Source organism: Epinephelus moara, chromosome 15 (assembly GCF_006386435.1).
Source record: "Epinephelus moara isolate mb chromosome 15, YSFRI_EMoa_1.0, whole genome shotgun sequence".
In the NCBI taxonomy this organism is placed as follows: Eukaryota; Metazoa; Chordata; class Actinopteri; order Perciformes; family Serranidae; genus Epinephelus; species Epinephelus moara.
This window is the reverse complement of record NC_065520.1, coordinates 4,004,017-4,031,865: the sequence shown is the minus strand read 5'-3', so window position 1 is coordinate 4,031,865 and position 27,849 is coordinate 4,004,017. Positions and strand designations below refer to the sequence as shown.

Below are 27,849 nucleotides of genomic sequence, written 5' to 3'. Positions count from 1 at the left end.
CACAATAAAAGTACTGTCTGTCCTTTACCTGTATTTCCTTATTTTGTGTTTATTTTGCTGTGTTCAGGATGTTTTTGACATGTAGCCACAGGCCAGTAACAGTGCTTAGGTGAAGTCGGAACTGTATAAAAAGAAAGTTCAGAAAATTGTGGACATAGCACCAAAAAAATCACAACCATAGCGAGGTGAAATGCCAAGCGGACAAAGCTTATTCCAAGATCGCTTTTGCGAACAGTAACCGACATTTCCTGCATAGTACACCTTTAACTCAACGTAAAACACACGTCATTCAAACTCAACAGAACCAAATAAAACTCACCAAAACCGTCACAGTCCAACAATCACCAGCTTGGCTTGGTTGAAATAAACTCTTGCTTCACAGAGTTAGATGTGAAAATATTCTGGCTGTACATGCTGCTTTTCCGCTGTCTTTCTGTGCCAGTGCTGGCTTCTTTGAGCTACCCATGTTAGCTTGCTAAACAAGAACCTATCACTGAGAAGTCACACACAGCCAGACCTATCTCCACACTTTGTTTTTGTGCTGATCAGCAGCTCTCAAAATAAACTGACAAAAATTGCCCAAAAAACAACTGGCCAGTCACAGATAGTTCCAGTCACAGATAGTTCATATATTCCTGCAGGTGCCCCACCCTAGTCAACACATGACACATCTTGGGGCATCTGGCCATGAATCTTAAGTCTTATCACCTATCGTAACTGAATCTGTTTCTTCCTCTCACCTCAGGGTTTGACTAGTGCGAAGGCTGCTGAGATTCTGGCTCGTGATGGGCCCAATGCCCTCACTCCTCCTCCCACCACCCCAGAGTGGGTCAAATTCTGCAAGCAGGTAACATCAGCTCCATTGTAAATTGCACACCAACTGTCTTTATGGTACAGGATCGTCATGACCATTAGCAACGTTCTTTCTCTCTTGATGCCTTCATGGTCTTTAGCTTCTGTGTTAAAGTTTAAATGTAGCCTCAATCTCCCAATTTACAAGTTTCCACAAACTGAGAAGGCGCTTATTTAAAAGGTCACTCTTGCTCTGTTTCCCTGCAGATGTTTGGCGGTTTCTCCATGCTTCTGTGGACCGGTGCCATCCTTTGTTTCCTGGCCTATGGTATCCAGGCTGCAATGGAGGATGAGCCTGCTAATGATAATGTGAGAAAAGGTCCTTGTGGTGTATGTAGTGTCTTGATGTGACAGTCGTAGCTGGATGACAAGCTATCAAGCTAATTTCACACAATGTTGATTTTGTTTTTATGAGGGCAAAGCAGGTTTTATGATGCATGAAGTCTGTTGGTGCTATGAAGTGAGCAATTTGTAGATTAATGTATTTGAAATATAAAATATAGTCATTATCAGGGAATAACTGTACAGAAAACAGCATCAAGCACAAACCAGCAGATGATGTAGAAATTGTTTACATTTATCCCCCAAGTTAGACGTAAACTTCATTATACCTCATGTAAATGTAATATTTTTGGCGTTCGCAGTTGTACCTGGGTGTCGTGCTTTCTGCTGTCGTCATCATCACTGGTTGCTTCTCCTACTACCAAGAGGCCAAGAGCTCCAAGATTATGGACTCCTTCAAGAACCTGGTCCCACAGGTGCCCCTCACACTTTAAACCTTTATTTTTTTCATCTATTCATCTCTGTTTAGTTTGATTCCTCTAACTGCATCAATGTTTGATCCCTGACTGTTTTGTACATATTCATAAATATACTCAGCTTACAACAAATTAACACTGTAACACTGAAACCTCTGCTTTGAAAAAACCTCTGTATTGTCACCATGTCAACTCATGATTTAGTATGTTAATTTAAGGTCTTATCCACTTTGCGGTACAAAAACAATCGAGTCCTCTTGACACACAAATCTCATTAGCCCTATTAAATAATTCGGAGGTTAATTATGAAAATCATTTTCATCATTATGAAAAAATATGAGCTCTGCATGCAGCTAAAACAGACCGAAAATAAAGCCGTCAGTCTGCCTCTCTCCGCTGTCTTACATAAGTGTGTCTTTGTCATGTCTCGTCTTGTAGCAAGCCCTGGTGGTCCGTGACGGTGAGAAGAAAAACCTCAATGCCGAAGAGGTGGTGGTCGGTGATTTAGTGGAGGTGAAAGGTGGTGACAGGATCCCTGCTGATCTGAGAATCATCTCTGCCCACGGCTGCAAGGTGGGTACCCCGACACTGAGTCTATCTGAGACTTATATTTGAGGAACAATTTCTGCATTTTGAATTTCAGTCTGCTGCTGTATTTTCCTTGGCACTTGAAATTAGTAATATTTGTTTGCGCCTTGAACGTCTAGAAGTTTGTGGCATGTACTTCTGTTTGAAATAGAAAAGCTTACCCTCATATAACCTCAGCAAACTGCTAGATGTGAGCAATTACCAACTATGTTGTTTCAAATAATGTCAAGAAACTTTTTGTTCATATCTCTGACATTTAATTACCAGACAGTGCCTCGTGAGTGCGAAGTAAAGCTCAAGGCACCATATTTCCCACTTAGACTTTTCCTTTGCAGTCACTACTTTGATAGATGGACTCGCGCTTTTTCACATGACTAGTCGTAGTGTTATTATGGGGACAAAAAACAAGTCTGTGACCCATTTTGGGCCCTAAACTAAACTCAACACCCAAGAGCAACACTTGACCCAATTATTCCCAATGCTCTTCCATCCACCTCTGCATCATTTATTGTTATATCTCATCACCTGCCTCTGCATCATCTCGCTGTTGCTCCATTATGGGCTCATTTGACCTGAATCTGCCATCAGCCCCTCAGTAGCTGTTTTAACCACAGAGAAAACATTGCAGGAGAAAGTTTGTTTTCCTCCCTGAGAAAGGAACTTTGTGGCAGCAATGTTGTCCTCTCTTGCCTAAGGCGGATGTAGCCATGTTGTTTTTCTTTCTTCCGTCAATCACAGCCTGTGTTTCCTTTCTCAGGTGGACAACTCCTCTCTGACTGGCGAATCAGAGCCCCAGACTCGTACTCCTGACTTCTCCAATGAGAACCCACTGGAGACCAGGAACATTGCTTTCTTCTCCACCAACTGTGTTGAAGGTACGACGACAGGATACATCAAAGCTGTTCAGAGACAGTGCTACGTGCATTAGTAGTTCAGACACTCTGTAGTGAATCAGACACCCTGTTTACCACCTTGACATGTTTGAGTGATTGGATAAACAGGTTACAAGATGTTTGCTGTATTTAAAAAAAAAATCATCCTTGTGACAGGAACTGCCCGTGGTATCGTGATCAGCACTGGAGACCGTACCGTCATGGGTCGTATCGCCACGCTAGCCTCTGGCCTCGAAGTTGGACGAACCCCCATCTCCATTGAGATCGAGCATTTCATCCACATCATCACCGGCGTGGCTGTCTTCCTTGGTGTTTCCTTCTTCATCCTCTCCCTCATCCTCGGATACAGCTGGCTTGAGGCCGTCATCTTCCTCATCGGTATCATTGTCGCCAACGTGCCAGAAGGTCTCCTGGCTACTGTCACTGTGAGTCCTGGTGTTTCTTGTGCATTCGTCTTAACTAGTGGCGACTCAATCGCTAACTGACCCAATCAATCCCATCTCTAGGTGTGTCTGACTTTGACTGCTAAGCGTATGGCTAAGAAGAACTGCCTGGTGAAGAACTTGGAAGCTGTAGAGACCCTGGGCTCCACTTCCACCATCTGCTCCGACAAGACCGGCACCCTGACCCAGAACAGGATGACCGTGGCCCACATGTGGTTCGACAACCAGATCCACGAGGCCGACACCACAGAGAACCAGAGCGGGACCTCTTTCGACAGGAGCTCGGCCACCTGGTTTGCCTTGGCCAGGATTGCCGGACTCTGCAACCGCGCTGTCTTCCTGGCAGAGCAGAGCAACGTACCCATCCTGAAGGTAGGTGGTTTTACCCTCCTGACCCCTTATGTTTCTCTTTTTTTGTTTACTTGAATAAATAATTCCAAATATTAAGGCTTCTCTGAGACAACAACCCACAGAACAGATTTTTTTTTTTCACATGAATTGTGTAACATTATCAGGGACATAATTAGCCCTTTGAACTAAAAACAGAAGTCTGCATTATCTTTTATCCTTTGCTCAACAACAAGAAAGCTTTTTCTGTTGTTCTAGGTCTTAAATTTGTGTGCTCATTATGTGGGCAGGATTTAGAAGTCCTGTACTGTCTGCTGACTCATTTTCCAAGTTGAATGTGCCCTTTTTTAAACAGTTTGAAAATTATTGCAGAAATAAACAAGTGTTCCTCTTCCCTATTGTTCTTTTTTTCCTGAAATTGGCTTCACTTATTCAAATCTGATGAAGGACAAGAGAGTGAAACGTGATATTTAACAAAGTCATAAAAACTGCCACACCTTACTTTACACCTGTAAAATGTTTACACAAACGGTGTTTACCACTCAGGCCAACACGTTTGTTTGCCAGCTTATAACACTCTCGCTGGAGTGAGCACACACATTTTGCAACCACATAATTATCCCAAACCCCACCCCCAAAAACACACACTGAAACACACACACACAGATGTATGAAAGTCTCTTGGCACCTACACTTTCCTTTGAGGCCAGTCTCTGGTTTCCACCCTGTGTTAATAACCTGTTAACGTATGTGTGTGTATCTGTGTGTGTTAATCACCTGTAAATGTCTGGCTGGCATCACGGCTCTAATTACCACTCATTTTCTCTCACTGCTCATTATCTTTGGCTGGACCACAGCAAAGCAGAGCCAGCTCTGTAAACGTCAGAGTCTGTCCCTGATTTACTGAGTGACTGATGAAGTTACAGCATTGTTTGGTTGAGTGTTGGAGTTTCCTCATTGGTGATTGCTTTTTCAAAATTAATAGGTGTTTTCCACTGGTAATGCTTTGCCATTTATTCACTTTAACTCAGAGGGTTTAACACAGATTTAATTCCCTCTGTTTGACAAGTATTTGAAATTATTGTAGTATGAAGCCTCCTTATGTTCTGATGCTTCTGCTCCTGTTTGTCCTAATACATTTTAGTTTTTGTATTATGCTGTTAATGCAAATTTAATCTCTATAAACAGATATCTGCATTTGTATGCAGAATCTGCAGGCAGATTCTACAGAGATTTGGGTATCACAATGTTTCCATTTATAGTCCCTTGGTAGTCAGAGTAGTATTGACTCATCACGTCTGAGCAGGCTTTGGTTGCATGCAGGTAAACAGGCTGTCTTGAGAGCAAAATACAGAATGCATGTGCCGAAATGCAATCCTGGGACCCATCGCCTATTGTCTGATGTTGATTTAGCTTTTTATCAATTTCGGAACTCATCACATATCATCTAATAATGATTCAGCGTTTTATCAGTCTCTGAACCCATCGGCTATTGTCTGATGTTTATTTAGCTTCTTATCAATTTTGGAACCCATCGCCTATCATCTGACGTTGATTTAGCCTTTTGTCAATCTTGGATTACATTGGCTATCATCTGATCTATATTTAGCTTTTTTTCAATTTTGGAACCCATCGAGTATCATCTGACATTGATTTTGTTTTTTATTAATCTTGGAACCCATCGGCTACCAGTCTGATGATAATAAAGGCTCTGGGGGCAACCACCAATATTCCGGTAGATGTGGTGTAGCCAGTTGGTATCCGAGCTAAGACTTTAAATTTCGTGTGCCGGTCATTTAATCCCTGTAAACAGATGACTACATATTAATGCAGATACATTAAAAAAAAACAGCCAATGTAAAGCTGAATTGTTGCCAAACAGTAGCTACTACAGTAGTAGTAGAAATTGCATTTACCTGCCTCTCAAATGTAATTGGTCAATAATACTTGGACTACAAACAGAAACCAGAACAATTCTGATACCAAAATCTTGTCCTGTTGAAATTAGCTTGTTATAGTAGGCATCAATGCTCAACTCCAGCACCATTCTCGGGTCTCAAGTTGCTAACTGTACTGTTAACAATGACATGGCATGGAAAAGGCAATCTTGGCCCTGAAATCCATTATCTGGATATCCACTGGCTACATCGGAACCCTGAAAATTTTGTCTGTTGCCTCAAAAGGCTAAACTGTCATCAGACCTGTAGCTGATGTGTTCTGATATTGATGCAAACTCAGTACTTCGTGTATCCATTTCAAGAAGGCTTTTATTGTGCATTTTATTTGTGGATCCATGTTCTGGAAAATTCTGTTACGTGTACATTCTCGTCAAATGTAGCTTCTGCCATCTGTGGTACTTCTATATTACTACAAAGTACAGTTTGGCTCAGACAATAACACACATACACCCACAGTGATTGAAATAGGACAATAACACTTTAGATGAGTAATTGGGAACAACAAAGTGTTGAAAGAAGCAAGATGTTATTGTTGAATTTAATGCCCATGTCCATGATTAATGTTCTTCACTCTCCGTCTTCCTCCACCAGAGAGATGTGGCTGGTGACGCCTCTGAGTCAGCTCTGCTGAAATGTATTGAGCTGTGCTGCGGATCAGTTGCAGAGATGAGAGAGAAAAATGTAAAAATTGCTGAGATCCCGTTCAACTCTACTAATAAGTACCAGGTATGGATCAAGGAGCTGGCTTGTGGTGAAACCAATGTTGTTTTCAGGTGCTCTTGCAGAGATAAAAATGTCCACCACATTTTTCTAAATGTTTTTAACATTAACTTAACAAGGTAAAAATGATCTTTGTATGAGACCTTTCGATTAAAGTTTTTGTGTAAATTTAGTAACTTTATATTTTTATTTATTTATTTATTTATTTTTTGCTAATTGTTGAAATGGATTACCCTTAGAGAATGTGTCCCTTTATTCCCTCATAAGTTTTATGGAAAAGCGTAAAGGTCATAAAAGCCATAAAAATAGTCAGTTTGCTCAAACTGACCTTTTTAATTTTTTTCTCATGTGTGCTCTTAGCTTTCCATTCACAAAAATGGCTCATCTGACCAAGAGTCCAAGCATCTGCTGGTGATGAAAGGTGCACCAGAGAGAATTTTGGACCGCTGCTCCACCATTATGATGCAAGGCAAAGAGCAGCCCCTGGACGATGAGATGAAAGACGCTTTCCAGAATGCCTACCTGGAACTGGGAGGTCTGGGAGAGAGAGTATTGGGTAAGGTTGGACAGCTGCTGGAAGTGAGACGAATAAAGTGATTAACAGAGCAGAAACTCAAATGATTACTCTGAAAATCATCCTAAAATGCTTCTTGTTCTAGGTTTCTGCCATTACATTCTCCCTGATGAGCAGTTTGCAGAGGGCTTTGTTTTTGACACTGAGGAGGTGAACTTCCCCACTGAGAACCTGTGCTTCATTGGCCTCATGTCCATGATCGACCCTCCTCGTGCTGCTGTGCCCGATGCTGTGGGCAAATGCAGGAGTGCTGGAATCAAGGTAAAGCCCATATTCAAATCAAAATTACTTATTTAGTTAACATGAAGCTATTTCAGGCAGCCTACTCACGTGGAATGTTTAAATATGAATACACAATATGTGCAGTTGTATGCCCTCCAAGTGGCCTAATTAATAATAAATCTCTCCTTCATCCTTGTGGAACAGTATAGTGGAAAAATTAGAGTATAATCCTCAGGCTTGATAAAAGTGTTCCCCTTGTCATAGGTCATCATGGTGACAGGTGATCATCCAATCACAGCTAAGGCCATTGCTAAGGGTGTGGGCATCATCTCTGAAGGCAACGAGACTGTTGAGGACATTGCTGCGCGTCTGAACATCCCAATCAATGAAGTCAACCCAAGGTACTGACTATACTAAGTGCATTTGCTCTAGTTATTAAAGAAATGTGTCTGGAATGCCCCTAGGTCACGTCCTGGGCTCCATTCGGTTCTAAATGTACCGCATGGTTTCCAACCCAAGGCTTTAGATATACGCAAGTAACCTAATGACTTTGTATTCTCTCCAGAGATGCCAAGGCCTGTGTAGTCCATGGTGGAGACCTGAAAGATCTGTCTGCAGAGCAGCTTGACGACATCCTGAAGTACCACACTGAGATTGTTTTTGCCAGAACCTCCCCGCAGCAGAAACTGATCATTGTGGAGGGCTGCCAGAGACAGGTAGAAACCAAACAAATGAGGAAGTGTTTGTGTGTCAGGGCGAAGATTGTCCTGCTCTGATGAGCCTCTGCAGTGTTTGCCAAACTGTAAAACAGGGGTACAAACACAGCATGTGCCTACGTGCTATTATGTAAATTCATGAGTGAATATTTGATATGCCTATCCTCTAATGCTTATTTATGATTATTGCTTTGGTCTGATGACTAAGTTGGCAGAATAATCAAGCATAACATCTGTCAAGCTGTGACCCTGCATGAATATTCATCAGTGTATCAGTAGGCAGAGCGAACTCTTTTTTTTTTAGTGTCGTGTGGACTTGGACTGTGAATTTGTTTGAATTTATATAAATGTTTTTGTTCATTCTCGCCTGATCGAGGGCAGCCACAAACAACATTTTCTTCTGATACAGTGTTAACTTCATCTCATGACCTTTTCATATTTAAGAAAACCCTGGCTACATAATATATTCTTGCCAAAATAGCTGAGAATAACAAAATTTAATAAGATGAAATGAGACTCTATTACTCCCACACCAGGGAAACTCACATGTTGTAACATGTGAGTTTAAGAGTCAGAAGCAAAAGAAAAAGGGAAAAAATGATGAGTGATAATAAAACAAGACAAGATAAAAACAAGACAAAAATAAAATAGAATAAAAATAAAATACAGGCAATATAAAATCTATACACTACATTCGCCTTCCACTTATACAGATATTCTATGGTCATGGTTGATAGTTGCACAGGATAATTGTAACACGCATATTGTGTGTCGTATTTACAAGAAAAATATAAAAACATATTTTGGCAGCGCAGGTTTACTGCGGGCACTCTGGCTTCCTACCGCAACCCAAAGACATGCAGGTTAGGTTAGGTTGGTTAAAATACAATATGCATATATCAAATACATATTTTAGAACACATACACACCATATCAATGTAATGATAATAACAGCAATAATAATAATGATAATATAGCATATATATATATATAATATGTATAAATATGTAAGAGTCTGAATAAATGGAGGATATATATATTTATATATGTGTATATACATAACCAATTATAACCACTAGTTTAATCGAAGTCAGTGTAGTACTCTTCCTCTCCAGAACCAATTAACATAATGCATTCCAGTGCGCCCCATGTGCTTCCTGGAGGAGTCGGAGGGGGATCGATGATGACTTGTTATTGACATTTTATCCTATGAGCCCAGTAACTTCAATTCAGTTCAGTTCCTCAGCCACACAGTCTTGTTCAAGCCATTTGCAGTGCAGCATAGATACAGTTGGTGTCTTGTCATGGTCAGCAAGCTTGTAAATACTGGGAAAGCGCCGTTGTTATACTCACATGAGAGACACTGTTACATTTACTATAGATTTGATTAATTAAACTTACCATAATATCATGTTTGAGTGAATTCCATGCACGTTTTCTGGGCAGTTTAGCAGCTGTAAGACGACTCAATGCCATTAGCTTATGTTTTGATGATGCACTGTGATGTCACACAGGGATTTGCAGCCCCAAGAACTATACGTCCTTGGAGGCTCAGAACTTTTTATCCAATGGCTGCACAATTTAACATAGTTTGGATTAAGAGTTGGATCCTTTTTGCTTTACCAGAAACAACTTCAAATTCTGCACATTACTACTAAAGGTGCACATTGAAGGAGGCTCAAATGTTAACCTTTAGTGGGGAAACCAATAATCCATGGCAAGTTATTTTTTCTTTAAAGGAAATTCCTCATCCACCATCAGCATGCAACACATCCCGATTCTCTTCAAATTTCTGCCCAGAATAAAAGCCCTGTGTCTCCTTCACTTTTATCACATTTGTCTGTACTGTCAGATAAAGCGGAATTGCCCTGAAACCTTCCGCAAACAGGCTTTTCTTTCACACAAAAAGAAATTATTCCATGTGACGCAGTGCACGTTAAGAAAAATGGGAATGTCACTCAACAAGAATGGTGACTTTTCTCTGAAAAGGAAGTGACACCTGTTACCTCAGTCGAATGTTTTTTTATGCACACGCAAATCAATTTGACTTCTCCTCTCAGCTGAAGTCAAACATTTGCTTGTCAGAGAGTATGTGACATCCTTTGCTCCTGTTCATCTTCATTTTTATTTAACTTTTCTCCTCTCTTTCTAAGTGTAATTTCCACACCCAAACATTAATATTTCCCTCAACACTTCTCTCTCTGCAGGGAGCCATTGTGGCTGTGACAGGTGATGGTGTGAACGACTCTCCCGCTCTGAAGAAGGCTGACATCGGTGTTGCCATGGGTATCGCTGGATCTGACGTCTCCAAACAGGCCGCTGACATGATCCTGCTGGACGACAACTTTGCCTCCATTGTTACTGGAGTGGAAGAAGGTTTGCACTTAACAGAATACTTTAACGCTGTTTGAGCTGAAGGACTTTAAATTTGAATGTTCATATTTAGCTGGAGGATTAGAAATGAATAAAACAATGACTGTAGGCTCTTGTGTGATGATCTCATCAGGCCGTCTGATCTTTGACAACTTGAAGAAGTCCATCGCCTACACTCTGACTAGTAACATCCCTGAGATCACCCCCTTCCTCCTCTTCATCATTGCCAACATCCCTCTGCCCCTGGGAACCGTCACCATCCTCTGTATTGATCTGGGAACCGACATGGTAAAGATACAGTTTAGCGATATCCATAACGGGTTTTGTGCACCACATTTTATATTCTTAGCTTTGTGATTTGTGAAAAAAGTCAAAGTGTCAACTTGCTCATTGCTGTGTCCTGTGTCCCAGGTCCCTGCCATCTCCCTGGCTTATGAAGCAGCTGAGAGCGACATCATGAAGAGACAGCCCAGAAACCCCAAAACAGATAAACTGGTGAACGAGAGGCTTATCAGCATAGCCTATGGACAGATCGGTAAACAGATGCTTTGATTATAAGTTTACCAAGTACACAGCTGATATCAAACCAGAACGAGGAGTTTGTTATGCAGGGCTCCTTGGTAGATTTTTTGTGGAAAGGCTGCTCAGTATCTGGGTGGTCCAAGATAACTAGAAGAGTGGCATGCACCCGAAATAGGCTTATACTGATAGAGACCGTGTGTGTGTGTGTGTGTGTGTGTGTGTGTGTGTGTTTGTGTGTTTGAGTGATGACAGACCAGTGCCTCTGGCTTTTGATTTTCCCCTCTTCAGTAATGAAGCCAAGAATAGGTTTGACCCTCCTGAACTTCTTGTACTGCCTTATAAGACCAATCTTGTTGTTGTCGGGACAGATTTTGCTCAAAGTTTTGATGGGAATATATTTTTGTTGATATTGCTGTTGCCCCTCTTCCCTTCCTATTACAAAGTTTTATTGCTAAAAGGAGCTGACAACATATTAATTGTCGCAATAAGGTCATGTCACTCGCTATAACAAAGGAATGACATTTTGTCCAGCCTGTACTTTTGAATTTAAATATTTTTTAGGGTTTGGATTAAAGAGTAACTTATGTATTTTTTTAACCTGGACCCAATATTGCCATTTTTTTCTGTCTGAGTGACTGATGGGAACAAGATTTTTTTTAATTGGTCCAGCCCTGAGATAGAGTACTGTAGCTGGCAGGTTGCAATGTAATCACTCAGGGCAAATATGCGCCATCAATTTACGTCCACTGAAAGTGCTTGTTTTTGCACTGACAGGCTCAGGTTATTATTAGTAGTGCCCAAACACACTATGGAAAGGATCCCCACAGAGAAACTCTTTTTGTTCAAGAGTAAGATCCTTTTTGTTTCAGCAACAGCCCTGAAATGGCTTTTGTCAAATCCACCAGACTCCATTGAAATTAGCAGTAATTTTAGCATGCATAGACCCAGCATATTTTCACAACTGACTGGATGAATAAAGGGTTTATTTCAACCAAACCAGAGTTGGTGATTGCTAGAACAGTGGCAAGACAAACCGGGATGACTTGTATGAGTTTTATTTTGTTTCTCTCGACTTTGAACTAAGCATGTTTTGCGGTGATTAAATGGTTGTTTTTTTATATGGAGTCTGGTGGGTTTGGCAGTGGCAATCTCAGGGCTGTTTCTGGTTAAACAAAAGGATGTTACTCCAACAAAAAGGTCTTTCTCTGTAGGGATCCTTTCCATGATGTTGTCAGACACTTGCAATAACGATATGAGGCTGTCAGTGGCAAAAACAAGCACTTTAAGTAGACAAAAATTGATGGTGTGAACATGCTCCTAGTGGCTACCCTGTTGCTCAATACTGAACCAATTTCAAAAATTGTGGTACCCATTAGTCACTTAGACACATTGGAAAAAAGTGTTCAGGTTGAAAAATACCAAACTCACCCTTGAAGGGATACTAAAGTGCCTTTACCCTCTTGATACAACTGTCTTTTTGACAGATGTTTACTATTATGTATCTGTGCATCTTGCCAAACATTTAAAATAATCAAATTATCTTTTATTCATATTGCAACAATTTCAGCATTTAATCGTTTTAATTTTGATTAAGGCTGTAATTCCTCAAAAGACAGCCTAATATCATTTATTTATTTATTTATTTACTCAGTTATTCAACAGATCACACATGGTTTAGTGTTCAAAATCCCCCAAAAGACTGATTAATCAAATTTACTGACTCAGCCGTTCGCTTTCTCATTCATTGTGTTTCCCCCAAAAGACCACAGGTCCTATTTGTTTGCTTAATCATTTATTGATTCCTGGTTTAATTTCTAAATGGACTAATTAACTGAATCAATTTATTCAGTCTGAAAGTGCTCAAAAGACAAACTGTTTCAGCCATTAATCAAAAGATTATATCAGATTGATTCTGTGACTGACTCAATCCCATCTCTTTCCTGCAGGTATGATCCAGGCGCTCGCAGGTTTCTTCACCTATTTTGTGATCTTGGCTGAAAATGGCTTCCTGCCGTCCACCCTGCTGGGCATCAGAGTGAACTGGGACAATAAATACATCAACGATCTGGAGGACAGCTATGGACAGCAGTGGGTCAGTAACGGTTATTGCACAGACACAGGTAAAGGGTAAAGTTTGGCCATCACCACCTGGTTTAAACTGTTTGTGATGTGTGCTTCCTGTCAGACTTATGAGCAGAGGAAGATCGTGGAATTCACCTGCCACACGGCCTTCTTTGTCAGCATCGTCATCGTCCAGTGGGCTGATCTGATCATCTGTAAGACTAGGAGGAACTCTGTCTTCCAACAGGGCATGAAGTGAGTACAAAACATAGACTGTATATTATCATGGCCTGTTTTGAAGCCTTGAGGGTGGCATCTACTTGTCACTCACAGCAGCCACACACTGTCTAACTTTAGGCCTTAATAACAACTAAACAGTACAGAAAAAATTCACCCCGTACAGTTGTCACGAACGTAGAAATTAGCTAAAGAGACAAAAAAAAGTTTTTATACCAGGCTGCAAAGATGTTTATTTCTGCTGTAAGGTTAGGTATTTTAACAGGGGAGTCCATGGGCATTGACTTGCTCTTGGAGCCAACCTCAAGTGGCCATTTGAGGAACTGCAGTTCCTGGCACTTCTGTGTTGGCTTCACTTTTCAGCCCCTGAGGTTGCTGCTTGGTAAAAAAAAATACCCAGCATATATTTAAAGCACATCAGCATTCTCGTTCAACTCTGAACTGTTCAAGTCTGAGTTATGGAGATTTCATCAGAAAATACATAAAGTCTGCTCTCTCCAGCTGCCATCTTGGATGTCATGCCTTCTGTTCCATATTTTATTATTTTACTAGCTGTTGTGCTTTTCCAGGAAGCACTCTAGATAACCTTGGTGTTTATGTTGGTCTTTAAACCACATGAAGTGTATTTAGGCATTTCAGACTGTGGTTTGTGTCAGTGCCTTGGCTCAGTGTCAGCTGCTTGAAATCCAAGGACTTAGATGATGAAGTTTATAAAAATTGTTGCTATTTTCAGGCAGTCGAATTGGTTTGTTTGGGTCTCAGGTTTCATTTTCTCCAAACAGTGAGTCTTTAATTGCTCCCCTGTGTGTCTCAGGAACAAGATCCTGATCTTTGGGCTGTTCGAGGAGACTGCCCTGGCCGCCTTCCTCTCTTACTGCCCGGGCATGGACATCGCCCTCAGAATGTACCCTCTCAAGTAAGCACAAAAACTCATCTCACCATCCACCAGTAAGCTGTATACACATGTATCTGACTCTGTAATCTTGCTCACACCACCTACCACATGTTGCTCATCCTGGCCCAGGGCGCTGGATCTCATTTCTTAATGTGTGTGTTTTTCAGGCCCAACTGGTGGTTCTGCGCCTTCCCCTACTCCCTGCTCATCTTTATCTATGATGAAATCCGTAAGCTGATCCTCAGACGCAGCCCAGGAGGTGAGTCCAGGATCCATGCTTTTATTTTCCTACTTCTCTCCCCCCCTGCTCTGTTGTTTTTCTGCACATCTTTACCCCTTTCTCCGTCTCTTCTCCCCATTTCGCTCTTGTTTTTCTTCTCCAGAGGGAGGTGGAGAAACTGAAGTGTTCTTCTGTCGCTTTGCATGCTTTTAATGAAGTATAAAGGTCAAATATACCCAATCGACCCAAGAAGTTGCCTCTAAATCCAGTGTTTGTTTGTTTTCTCTCCCTGTGTATCCAGGTTGGGTGGAACGGGAGACCTACTATTAAAGACCCGTCAGCCTGTCAGTCCAGTCAGCTCGCATCTTCTCCTCCACTCCCGTCTTTGCATGAATATTGTCTTGCTGCTCGGAATAAAATTTTAACCTCTGTGAAAAAAAAAAATTGGAACGTGTTTTTATATTAGGGAATGCTTGATACTACTATTAGACAAATACTGAGATGGAACGTGCTGATGATGATGCTGATGATGATGTTGATAAATGATAATGCTAATAATGACATGAACACTGAACATTTGACATGACTATGCGTGCCTTGTTTCTGAAACAGGACCAATTTTATACATGTTTTTAACAGTTATAAACGTTCAATAAAAATGCGCTCGAGTCAGGTCCCACAAACGTTTCCTGTGCTCATTTATTGTGTGTGTGTGTGTGTGTGTCCTGTAACTGTAGATTTTGTTAGTACACAATCCCTGTTTTGCTGGGAGATGAATCTTGATGTGTGTTTTCCCACCTTTCTTCTCAGCGTGTGGGATGACCATAATTAGAGTTAAAGGTGGAGTCAGCGATTCTGGAGAAAGGTTGTTGACAATGTGCGGTGGAGTCCAGCACGTTAGCATGTGCCAGATTTACTCTTCGTCTCTCTCCCACTGCCTTTCTATTTACACATCTATTGCCTTTCTCCTGTTCTGTGCACTAGCACACATGCCCCCTGTGGCTGATTGGCTGGAAGAGTTTGTCACCCACAGTTACTTCAGCTTAAAGGAGCAGTGTGTAAGATTTAGGGGGATTCAGAGGCAGCTAGTGGTGAGGACTGCAGATTGCAACCAGCTGAAACTTCTCCAGGTTAGAATTCATTTAGTGTGCGTTGTTAAGGAGGTTTTTACTGGGAGCTGAATTATCTTCAGAGGTCTCTTCTCTCCATAACAAATGCACCAGATGATTTAAACTAGTAAAAACAGTTTTACTCATAAAAATCACCCACTCTCTATGTAGATATAAACCACTCATTCTATGGTAAAGAAAACCCAATGATTCTGTTTTTCAGGTGATTATACACTTGAGAAGACACACTTGGTATAATATATTCTATTTCTACCCGTTTATTCCCCCTAAATCCTACTTTCCAGGTCTTGGCATTTTAAAGACTTTTGACAGATTGATTTAAGATATTTTATTTATTCATCTATTTTATTTAACCATTCTTTAACCAGGAAGTCCCATTGAGATTGAAAATCTCTTTTGCAAGAGAGACCTGGCCGAGGTAGCAGCCAATCAGAACACATTTAAAATCCAACAAATACAACATATAACACAAAAATCCACAAAACAACAACTATTCAAACATAGTGGCCCTTCAAGAAAAACAAGCACATGTCTCTATCACCACATTCTTTATGAGGTCCTGAATGATGAATATCAGTGTTTTTAATTTTAGATCTTTTTGAAGATTGTTCCATGTCCAAGGTGCAGAGTAGGAGAATGCAGTTTTCCCCAGATCTGTTAAAACCCAGGGTACATTAAAAGGCAACCACTTGTAGGAGCGTAGCTGGGAACCTGAGTGGCCAATGATGTCCAACCCACCAAATCATAAAGAATGCAGAGATGACTGACCTTGCATTTGCAATTAAATGTAGAGATGCATGGTACACTGAATCAAGGATACGTGAAATGGAGCATTCATATACAACATGTCACCATAATCAAGCACAGACAGAAAAGTAGCTTCCACACATTTTTTTCTCTGCACTATAAGTAAAACAAGACTTATTTCTAAAATAAAAGCCTATCTTCTATCACCAGTTAAGCACGGAAGTTTTACTGAACAGGCCTACTGGCCCCTAACACTCAAAGTGTTAGGGGCGTTCCCTGGCCCTCACCTGCAAAATGTTACTCAAATTACAGTGTCTGACCAGAAAGAGATGCAAAGGAGCTGCAGTGAGACACAAAACAAGTTCTAAAAGAGGCAAAACAACCTCAAAGGGACACAGAACTGCTACAAAGAGACACAAAACCCCAAAAGGTTGCATCACGACTAAGATGAAATGCAAAATAACTGCACTGCGGGGTTGGAGGGGGTGACACACAGGACAGGGTCAGGGGTCAGGCTCAAACCCAGGCTGCTGCCAAGGACTCTGTCTACATGTTGTACGTGCTCTCCCAGGTGTGCTAGAGGTCAACCCAACCTCTCTACACTTTACTCCTCTGCTCCTCGACAAACTTTGTTGCAGAAATACTGTGGTTGGCAAAACCATTTTGAGACTTGAACCAGTGGTGTTTTACCTTCTGGCTTTAAAATTTGTGTCCAAAACGTTCTTCTTTTATTTTTAGTGTTTGGTAACGTTTGACCTCAGGGAAACACCTTAATCTGACAAGAGTGACATGTTTGCTTGCAGCCTGAGCCTGGTATCTGATAACGGGACTAATTTCTTCAAAATAAAATGTTTATGTGTAGCAGTTTATCTATTAAAGGGAGTGGGATGACTAGTTTAGAATCTGTGGATTCATTAATAGCCTTTATTTGCCTCTAACCCGTAACAGCCTACATAAAAAGCATGCCGCCATCTTGGCGAGGTCGACCCACGGGACATATTGTGGGCGCGCTTTTTATCAGCAGAACAAGGGGAAGTCTTATCAGCCAGCTGCTTTCAGCTGAGTACTGCCAGTTGATATCATGCCTGCGGTAAATACAGCGCGTGCTCATTGCACCACTATAAACCATACAAGTGTGATCAAGGCCTGTTTGAATTAGAGCACTGTGGTGCTTAAATGACACCAATAAAATGTTTTTTTTTTTCTGAATTCAGTCTGTCCTCTTTGTGTTATTCTTGTGAAAAACAATATTTTTCTGATTTCTATTATGGTGGAAAATAAATTGACTTGAGAGTCGACAGGGGACTGAGTGATATTTGCAGACCAAAAAGTAAATAGAGACTCATAAGCAGCTTTAATATGGAGTGTATGCTGCCAGGCTGTACATGATGGAGTTATTCAAAATCAATCATGTAACTTTAGATTGACGGATAGAAAGATTCTAACCTCACATGAACTTTGCAGAAGCAGCCTGGTCTCTGAGTTGTTAAGGACATGGTGGGTGTTTTTAGTTTACCAAGAGGCACTGGGATGTCTAATCCAATATCCATTATGCTTAAAGCTGGGAGTTTCAAGCAGCTACTGTATGTGGTCTCTGTCCTCCTCCCACGCAACGCTCGCCGAGTCTTGATATGCACACACACACACACACACACACACGCACAAACAGAAGAGGAGACTTTTAAGACTTTAAGAAGAGGAGAGCACAAACTTAGCAGCTCAGCATCCTCCTACCTTAAAAATGCACGGTTTTAGAGAGAAAAGGAGGCTTAACATGAATCTAACACAGTCACATCTGTGATGATCTCTCTGATAGACAAAGGTGACTGAAGATATTTTAACCCAGATATCATGATTTGGACTTAAATTAATATATCAAAAATAAAGAGAAAATTGTAGGCTTTTTGGCTGCAGAGATCTTCTTCTTTTCCTATTGCTAGCCACTACTGCTAACAGTTGTGAGTTAATTAACTAAACCAGGCAATTCAAAATAATTACAAGTGAATACACAAAATTGAGAGAGAAAAAATGCTCTTTATGCTTACTCCAACTATTCAGAAATAATTTATGTTACACTGCAACATTACTATCCGTTTATATTGCTAAGGGACTGTTCCTTATTTATAAGGGGGGAGTGGGTGGTGCAACAAAACATGAATCTAACACATTCACTTTTGTGATGATCTCATGAAAATGTTTTTACCTTAAGCTACAGTGATTTAGACTGAATTACCCACACCTAAAGCATTTCACATAATCATTTTAAAACAGTGGGGAGGGACTTGGGTTTTTTATTCTGGTTAGGAAGGGACACACCACTTAAAATGGTTGTATTTTGTATTTATTTTAAATACCCTCTGAATCACAAAATCCTGCTGGTGGGTTTAAAAGGCATGTTATCTATAAAAAAAATCACCAAAATTACACCAGTTATCATAACCAGAAACTGTTAAAATATAGATAATTGTCAAATATTCAAATTTCTGACAATCCTTGAAAACATGTGCGACAAACAGCTTATTTATGCTCCCTTTACGTACAAAAATAGGTATGTCCGTTTCAAAGATTGTCAGTGTCACCGCTGTCATACTTAAATGCGTCCTTTATTGATGGAATTGATACAGCCAGTAGATGGCACCAGAGTGCAGAGTCAACAAACGAGATGACGTGGGAGAGGTTGTAATAGCCTAATGTACCTTTAATGGAGGCAGCGTTGTAGATGGCGGAGGTCTGTGAGGCCATTATATACATCACGACACCTGGACGGAGAACTCTTCACTATTTTCACTGTATATTACTATATATTATTACATATTACCAATCTGTTACATTCGTGCCACTATTCAAATATCTTGCTTGAACTATGCGACACCGCTCCCATGATCTCTGGTGGTACTGCTCAGTTTTGTCCGTATCCGTAAGCTTTCAGAAAATGTGCACAAATATGGACAAAATGGAGGACAGAGGGATTTGCCAAAAATAAATGGTTTGCATGAACCAGATCCTTTAAAAACATTAAATTCTACGTTCCTGCATGCATGACATTAGTGAAAAATTAAGGCTTTTTTTCAACTCCAGGATTTAGTTTCCAACTTTTAACTTTGTTAGGAGGATTTGCATACTTCTCAAGAAATTAGCTGTTTGTTTTGGTGATAACTCTCACTCCTCCAAAACCTACATTTGGTTCTAATATACAAAAATATGGCTATTTATGGTGGAAGGAACGGCATGCATTTTTCCCCAGTAATTAATGGAGGCTTAAGGAAAAATATTAGTAGCTTCAGGGAGGGTTAAGATAATAAAATAAAAAATAAAAAAAGTCACACCCAAGCCACCCCCCTCAAGTAAAGAACAGTCCCTAATATCAGCACATTGAAAAGATACATCATCACGCCCCCCCCACAGACTCCGCAGGATTGTGACGCAAGAAGGATACGTCAGGAAATTAACGTTATCCCCAAACTACAGGCACAAGTGAAAACAAAGGAAGGAAAACTAAAACAACTCCTTACTAAGTTTTATCTGAAGAAAAGGTGAGCCTGTCGGTGTTTCAATGCTGCTGTAAACTAACGTTAAGCTCCGTGGTGAAGTTAGCTAACTGACAGGTAAACTAGCTGAAGGTTAGCTAAACTGTTTTAATTGACATGGCAGATATTTTGACTCTTATCTGAGTAGAAGTATTAATACCACACCGAATTATATATGTAACATTAGCAAAATGTACATTCATTGTCAAATAAAACTCCTCCAAGTGGTCGTGTAAAATTTAAAGTTGCCATTTTACGTTTTGTTTATAACACTGCGTCACATTTCATGAAATTACATGTAGTAGAGTAGAAGTATAAAGTAGCAGAAAATGGATATTACTCAAGTACATTATAAATACTTAACATGTTTATTAAAGTACAGTAGTAATTGTACTTAAAGCTTCATTCCACCAGTGGTCCTTGTGACAGCCAGAAAACCACAGGTGTAACTAATAGAGAATGTGAAGGTGACGTCACGTGCGTTGCATTGTGGGGCGTCAGCGCCATCTTTAGAGGAACGCGGGTGTAAACAAAGCAGTGAAGGGGAATACGAACATGAAGCAAAGGAGATGGAGAAGGGCAAAGAAAATGACAGAGGACCCTACCGCGACAAACTCAAATTAAACGCGAGGCAAAGGTACATAGAGAAGCTGCAAATGCTTAACGCCAGGGCCACACTGCCTGCGAAGCGCAGCGCACCGAAATTCTCGCGCGCGCCGGAGAACCTCCGTTCACATAGACGCGCATTTCTCCACGCCGTCGACAAGCGATTCTGCTCCCAGCTGTTATTTTTCACTGCCTGGCTTGACACATTCGCTCGCGGCTCGCGCAAAAAATAGACCAGACGCCGAACTGATCGCTGCAAATCGTGAGCCTGCCGCGGAGCTTCCCGGCGCGGCGCGGCCAGTGTGGACGACACAGTCGGTTAACATGGGCGCCGAAAGGAAACTGCCTTCTCTTCTCGGCGCTTCGAGGCTATTCGCGGCGCTTCCGCGGGCGGTGTGGCCCTGGCGTAACAATGTCGATCCCTACGATATAACGGCCAAGGACTGGAGTCAAGACCCCGCTGTACTCCCGCCACTGACGTATCCCGACATTGTAAACTATCTGGTTTTTGGACTGAGTACATATACTTTACAAGAATTTAAAAGTTATAAATCTTTAGAAGCCCATGAGCAGTTCTGCAGCGGATGGGTGCAAGATTTACTCATTCACAAGATAGAAAACTCAGCGAACACAGTCGTACTAGCAAAGGTAAGGTTGCACTGTTTTTGTCGGGGATGAATGAATGACTGAATGAAAGAGTTTATTTCGATAAGCAAGAGTACAATATATACAGCCATTATATACCAAAAAAAACCCAGACATGTAATGAAATGACATGAAATGTAAAAAAGAAAAAACAATGTGCCTAAAGCTTGTGGATCATGGATCTTTGTTGTTTCTTTTTCTGTCAAAGGTCATGCACTCCCAGCGTCTCAATGATCAATGATCGACTGTGGCAGTTTTTAACGCAGCAGTACTGTCCGACCATGATTACTTAAAATGTTGAGCTGGCTTGAAGAGCTAGCTTCCCGCTTTACACCCATGGACATATATACACCCGCGTTCCTCTAAAGATGGCGCTGACGCCCCATAATGCAAAGCGGCGTGACGTACCTTCACATTCTCTATTAGCAGGGTTCCATTTTGGTGCAATGCAGTATTTTCATTAGTAACACCTGTGTTTGACAGGCATACCGTCCATCTTCAGAGGGACCTGTGAAGCAAAATCACACCCATTAAATCCCATCTACAGTCCATACAGCTGAAATGGAGAGGGGAGCAGGTGAATACAAAATATTGAAATGTGTACTTAGTGATTTTCATATCTCTTTCAAAGGCAAGACTGTAACATTGTGATTAAAAATCCCCCTCATATTTCAGAAACTGCTACAGAGTCAGGCTGCTGGTGATGCTACTGAAGACGTGATACAAGGTGAGCTCATATAACATGCAGGTGACAGTGGCTGCTTTGGAATTGTAATGCATTCACTTGAGATAAAAAAAAAACATATTTGCCCTGTTTTTCTGAATCAGTGAGATGATTACCTCAGAATTCTGAGAAGTTTTCATAGGAAAAAAAATCAGTTATTGTTTGTCTGAATGACCAAGATTATAGTTAATTTAGGAAAAAGGAGCAGATTATTTTTCATAGGCTGCTGCAATTAGGGTATTAGTAGCATATTCTTAATGAAAATAAGTCACAGCTGTGTGTTTATGCAATGAGAACATATCAGGGACACGCATCTTGCTTTGCAAAATATATAAAAAAGGTTTTCAACCTTTCCACATTTGCTGTCCTCACTCATTCGGTCACAGCAGCCCTGCATACATCAGAACTGCGTTCAGACCTGACAAAATGTAGCAAAAAGTTTATTTAAACAGAAACGGTGGTGCATTAAACACCCTTTTATGTTACACATGTACACTGCCTTTTAATTAGGCAGGGTTTCATCAAATTTCATTGAAAGGGACTTTATTGGCATGGGGAACATATATTACATTGCCAAAGCAAGCGTAAAATAAAAACAAAAACCATAGGCACAATAACTAAGGATCTACCAGCATTTGTATTACATACATGTTGCTGCTGATTGGATAACACCTCTGACACACCCACCAAATGAGGGAAAACATAAGCCTGTTACACACGTTTTGAGATTGAATGTGCCCCAGGTGTAGGCAAGGGTGTTTCTAGACCCAGCTCAGTGGCCTAGTGGTAGAGTGTCCGCCCTGAGACTGGGAAGGGGTGGGTTCGGTCCCCGGCCGGGTCATACCAAAGACTATAAAAATGGGACCCACTAGGTTCGCTCGAGATGAGCCAGGCCTGCGCAGATTCGATCACCGGCGATTGGCGCACAATGCATGCTAGTTAGTTTTGTGTCCGACTACATCCCGACTTGCTCTGACGTATTACAAAAGTGGACGGAGATAAAACCGCGAGAGCGAGGCGGCCGCAGTTTTTAGAGCCAGGCGCTGCAGTTGCTCTCCACCGACAGTTTTTAGAGCCAGGCGCTGCAGTTGCTCTCCACCGACAGCACCGCCTGGCTCTCACCTGATCTAACAGCTGATTGGTTAAGATGTCGACTCAACAAGATGACATTTTAGAAAAGCTTTTCATTTTTGTTGAATTTTAGAGATTAAGATTGTATTTGTCTGATCTGAAGGTTTATTCTGTGAACAGAAAACATGTTGTGTGACTGATGGTGAAGTTTAGTTGTCAGAGACTAAACACATTCATCATAAACTATACAGTCTACTGTATATTAACACTGGACTTTTTTAATTATTGAAGTATTTAGCAACACAGAGACTTGTGGTCAGTGGGATGTGAGGATTCTTAAAATAAAGTGTAGCCTACAGATGTGAAGCCCTGACTGTATCTGACTGAGCCTTAATGAAAGCTGTTTTTTTCCCTCTGAAAATATGAACCTTATAGTCAAACACAGTTTATTCAGCCTGTGTAGTTGAGGGGACAGGTCAAACTGATATGGTGCTGATTTACAGGAGAATTCATGTCAAATGGAGGATAAACCATGAACATAAATCTGTAAACCATTTTAATTAATTAGTCTATCATAATTAAACCAACTGGTGACTGAAAACAAACTGATATATGGGTCTTATCACTTCTTTAATGAATTGACATCATTCCAGACAGGATGTAAGTGTGTCTTTGACTTCCTGTATGGACTGAAGGCTGCTGGAAACTGTCGGGAAACTGTCCGACTTCACTGTGGCTTTTTGTCACCGCCCCCCCGCTGCGGCCGCCTGCTCTCGTCTACTTTCCAGGCGAGGCGCAGTTCATCTCGAACGAGCCTACTGCCTCCCTAATTGGCACTCAGCATCAGGGGTTGGAATTGGGGGGTTAGATCACCACATGATTCCCGAGCGCGGCACCGCTGCTGCTCACCGCTGCTGCTCACCGCTCCCTCAGGGGATGGGTCAAATGCGGAGAACAAATTTCTCACACTCAGGTGTGTGACAATCAGTGGAACTTTAACTTTAACTTTGGACCTCAGGCGTCATTTAGGGCTTAGCCTAGATTCCTATCAGGGGGGATTCTCGCGGGGCACTTTTTTTGAGATGTTTTTTTTTTTTTTAATGCCCTCTGGCACCTTATTGACATTGAAAGTACAAGTACAATATCAGTTTATTTTGATTGTGAATTAGAAAATGGTCAGTGGTCCACATGGCACCCTAAGTTCATTGACAGACTGTTTCATCATATTGTAGTTGATGCTTTTGATTGTACAGGAGTATTTCTGAAATATTTGTTGTTAGCATGTTAATCAGCAATAGACCATTTAATTTTTGGAACATGAAAACAGCTAAATAGATTGTTTTGTAAAGGTTTATACCCTTAAACACACACACATCACGCGGTGCCGGTGGGGGCACCAGTGATAATAATCATCATGCACTCCTATGACATTCAAACTCCCACACTCACAATTAATGGTCATATATGCAACCATTTTGGTTGCAGTTTTGACTTGCCCTTGCAGGACAGGTATCAGTTATGTTATTTATTTTTTTTTAATTTAACCTTTTAATTAACCAGAAAAACCTCTTGAGATTAAAAGAGTGTCCTTACCAAGACAGGCAGCAACATAAGTTACAGACAGACAGACAGACAGACAACATTAAACAAAAATACAGAATAAAAATATACAGTTCTAAAACAAGCAATATTAAACACAAAATAAGATTACTACAAAGAAAAGCCAAAAAAAAAAAAGTTTATATAAACTAGAAGTGAACCATAAAAACACAAAAAAGGGCAACTACACATTAATACAAAGACCCAGCTAAGATATGCAGAGCATGTGTCACACAAATGCAATTCAAAGTGCTTTAAATAATGCACAAACTACAGTAAGGATAAAATACAGCACAAATCACTGAAGTGCAATTTAAAATGTTAATTATAGAAGACAAATTCCCTAAATAAGGATAAAGCAGTGATTTTTTTCCCCCTGACTTCGTGGACATTTTTGACTCCACACGGCATCATGGCTGGTAAACAACCAAATGTCGACACGTGTCCGTCATCTCAGTAAACATCCTCATATAGCAGGAGGCTGTGCATCCTGGGAGCTCATTAAAGGGAGAATCTTTGGATGTGTTTGATGTCTTACACATATAGGTGTGACCCTTTCAGTATTTCCCTGTACAATATGTACCACAGCACGTGGTATGTAGCATGCTCCAACCAAGGCCTCTTTTTAAAAAGCTTATTTGGATTTTTATTGCGTACTTAAATCATAAAGTAACTGAAGAGAATTACAGTTAAAGGAAGCAGCACAAAACTTCTTCCTTGCCTACAGACACAAGAATTTAAATACCTATGACCACCCTTTGAATTCAAGAAATTGTCACATCATAAAGTGTATAATTATCTTTGATTAAATAGCCTGTCCTTGATGCTGAATATTGCTTCTACTTTAATGTGGAATATTCAAAGAATGTTTGCTGTTTTAAAATGAAGAGCAAAAACTTAACACGGGTTTCAACATGTCATTAGCAAACACAGGTTGTTTGTTACTTGATCAATAAAGTAAACCTGGGTTAATTGAATGCATAAACAGACTGATATTATGCACTAAATATGTTAATTTTTTATGCTTAACAGATGTCCCTTACCAATAACTTCATCTCCAGTACTGCACTCAAAAGCAATTCAAAAAGGTTAAGAATGTAAGAGCTCTGACTGTGTTGTAATAAAGAAAACAAAAGAAAACAACGACAACACAATATTAGAAAGGATAAATGGATTTTATTTAATGCTCCTGGAGCTAAGAGCAGTGTCTGCCTTACCTAAAGTTCTAATAAAGTCAGGCTTTACTTTAAGTATAAAGGACACTCATCCTTAAAATATACACACGTACACACCCTTGGTCGCACCAAGGGACAGGGACAGACTGTGAGGCTCCACAGTGTGTTGCATGTGTTTATGTGTCAGTGAACACTTCAGCTCTGTCAAGATATCGCACGTCTCCCGACTGACCCTGGTGACAGCTCTGGCACTCTGATCTCCAGTGTGTGTCTGTGGATGTGTGTGTGAGTGTGAACCCATTGCTCTATACATGTGCTTGCGTGCTGACAATGCAGTGTTAACTCAGCTCACATCCTCTCTTCTCTGTCTCTGAGGATACCCTTTTTTCGGATAGGGTTAGTTTGCAGTGACAGATGTCATATAAACTGGCGCCAATCGCCTTACAGAGAGAGAGAATGTATGACAGTGATGTAGAAAAAGAGAAGGGTGTAGCCTTCAAACATTTTATCTCCTCCTCTCTTTTTGCATCTGGTATAAAACCAGTCAGGTGTTGGTAGATCAGACAGTTGGTCACCTTACCAGTCAACACCAAAGTCATCTGGTATTGGTGGTGGATGTTTGGCCCTGGTGTCCAGTGCACACTCAACAGCTTGTCTGAGTAAGCTTCGTAATGGGTCCCACCTTATGCATGCAACCGCACCCAAAGGCATGCATTTAAGCTTAAACCACCAATATTCAACCAATAATATCTTGACATCTAACCAATTACAGTCTGAAAATGTAACATCAGCCAATACTGAATATCTGATTTGATTAAAATATTAATTTCACAAGGCTACTATATACCTGGACATTCCTTGTCTGATCCTCTCTGAAAACATTCTGACGTGAACTCTGTCTCTGTGTCAGAGGTCTGGATGCTGAGACATTTCTCCTCTTGTTTTGGTTGCAGCTCCAAGTTCTCTTTCTTATCGTTTTCCTTTTTCATTAATTCATCACTGCTATTATGTGTCTGACATAATTTCCATATTGAATGTCCACGGACAACTACGGTAATGCAGATGTTTCTATTCATACTCCCCCCAGTAGTAAACGGGATGGCTGGTAGGTGAGCTTACTGTCCTACTGCCGACATTGGGTAAAAGTGAAACTAAGAAGACGATGCTTAGTCTGGAGTAAGTTGCTTGAATGCAGACAACACAAAAGCAATGGAGAAGCAAAGAGTACATGCTCTAGCCGTGTTCACAACAACGGAACATTGTTTACACGGACAGTATTAGTTTTGAAATACAGATAGATATGACGTAGAAGAGAGAAACTGATCCCTTTTTTGGTATCAATCCCATTGATGCTAAGATTGATCTTCAAAATGAAAATGTAGTATGGAGAGTATAGATATTTTAGGATCGATCCGCCCACCCCTGTCAGTGTACACTGCCATGGCCTCACTATTATGACACACCCACTTGTAAACGATCCAGTCAAACTCCTCCCAAAGGTATACTTCCCATGGGATTGTGTGTCCCCTGTGCCACACACTGTGATCAAGAGAAGTATCCTCAAGTGTCATACAGTGTGCACCTCGTACTAACTCAATAGCAATACCCAAAGCTTCTTAAAATAAAAACTCTCTCTAAGAAATTGGTCATTATTATATTTATATAATATATATATATAATATATTTATTAGTGTTTAGGAAGGGCTTGCTCTGCCTGGTTTGTATTTGCAAGCTGAAGGAAACATGTTATCAATGCAGCTACAAAAAGAAATGTTAGAAGGAACTCTGTACGTGTGCTTTTTAGTGTAAATTAAAGTTAAATCATACTGAAACACTGTGCTTATATTCCTTGAAGATTGTGTCTTTGACTTGCAGGCACCAGCTGCCGTAATGTTTTTGTATGGAAATTCATGAAGCTGATGATTGCTAGCCATCTAAACCTATATTGTATCAGTTATTGCCTTCCGGTCTACTCATTAATGAAATCACTTTAGCTGTGCCATGTCACACTGCTGCCTTTCCACCTCTACGTTGCATGAACAGCCTAGATTGTGGGTGAGTCCTCTTCCTGTGTTGCACGTCAGTCCTGTCATCCTGTCTCTGTGTGTAATATCTTTAGTAATGCTATAAACGTAATCACATAAAGAGGAAACTTATCCTGGCTAAGCTCTGAGATTTGATATCATTGAACCACGTTAATATCATCACATCCATTACCACCCATGTGACTGGTCAGCAGAATGTG

The 27,849-nt window shown here is 40.7% G+C and overlaps 1 protein-coding gene and 1 long non-coding RNA gene across 3 annotated transcripts in view; both read left to right on the top strand.

Annotated features, from left to right (window-relative positions):
- LOC126401621 (sodium/potassium-transporting ATPase subunit alpha-1) overlaps positions 1 to 14,824 on the top strand; it is a 36,496-nt gene extending 21,672 nt beyond the window's left edge. The window contains exons 4-23 of the mRNA XM_050062956.1: positions 746 to 847; positions 1,060 to 1,161; positions 1,497 to 1,610; positions 2,049 to 2,183; positions 2,956 to 3,073; positions 3,248 to 3,516; positions 3,598 to 3,906; positions 6,432 to 6,566; positions 6,921 to 7,116; positions 7,220 to 7,395; positions 7,621 to 7,757; positions 7,922 to 8,072; positions 10,280 to 10,448; positions 10,579 to 10,733; positions 10,857 to 10,980; positions 12,914 to 13,059; positions 13,153 to 13,283; positions 14,080 to 14,181; positions 14,328 to 14,419; positions 14,682 to 14,824. Coding sequence (XP_049918913.1) covers positions 746 to 847; positions 1,060 to 1,161; positions 1,497 to 1,610; positions 2,049 to 2,183; positions 2,956 to 3,073; positions 3,248 to 3,516; positions 3,598 to 3,906; positions 6,432 to 6,566; positions 6,921 to 7,116; positions 7,220 to 7,395; positions 7,621 to 7,757; positions 7,922 to 8,072; positions 10,280 to 10,448; positions 10,579 to 10,733; positions 10,857 to 10,980; positions 12,914 to 13,059; positions 13,153 to 13,283; positions 14,080 to 14,181; positions 14,328 to 14,419; positions 14,682 to 14,710 — 2,892 coding nt within the window. The 3' untranslated portion in view covers positions 14,711 to 14,824. The remainder of the gene's footprint in view (positions 1 to 745; positions 848 to 1,059; positions 1,162 to 1,496; positions 1,611 to 2,048; positions 2,184 to 2,955; positions 3,074 to 3,247; positions 3,517 to 3,597; positions 3,907 to 6,431; positions 6,567 to 6,920; positions 7,117 to 7,219; positions 7,396 to 7,620; positions 7,758 to 7,921; positions 8,073 to 10,279; positions 10,449 to 10,578; positions 10,734 to 10,856; positions 10,981 to 12,913; positions 13,060 to 13,152; positions 13,284 to 14,079; positions 14,182 to 14,327; positions 14,420 to 14,681) is intronic.
- A 5,471-nt stretch (positions 14,825 to 20,295) lies between these two features.
- Positions 20,296 to 27,849, top strand: part of LOC126401641 (uncharacterized) — a 154,354-nt gene continuing 146,800 nt past the window's right edge. For both annotated transcript variants that reach the window (XR_007571105.1, XR_007571104.1), the window contains exons 1-3: positions 20,296 to 20,421; positions 21,519 to 21,612; positions 21,711 to 21,762. This is a non-coding gene — a long non-coding RNA (uncharacterized LOC126401641). The remainder of the gene's footprint in view (positions 20,422 to 21,518; positions 21,613 to 21,710; positions 21,763 to 27,849) is intronic.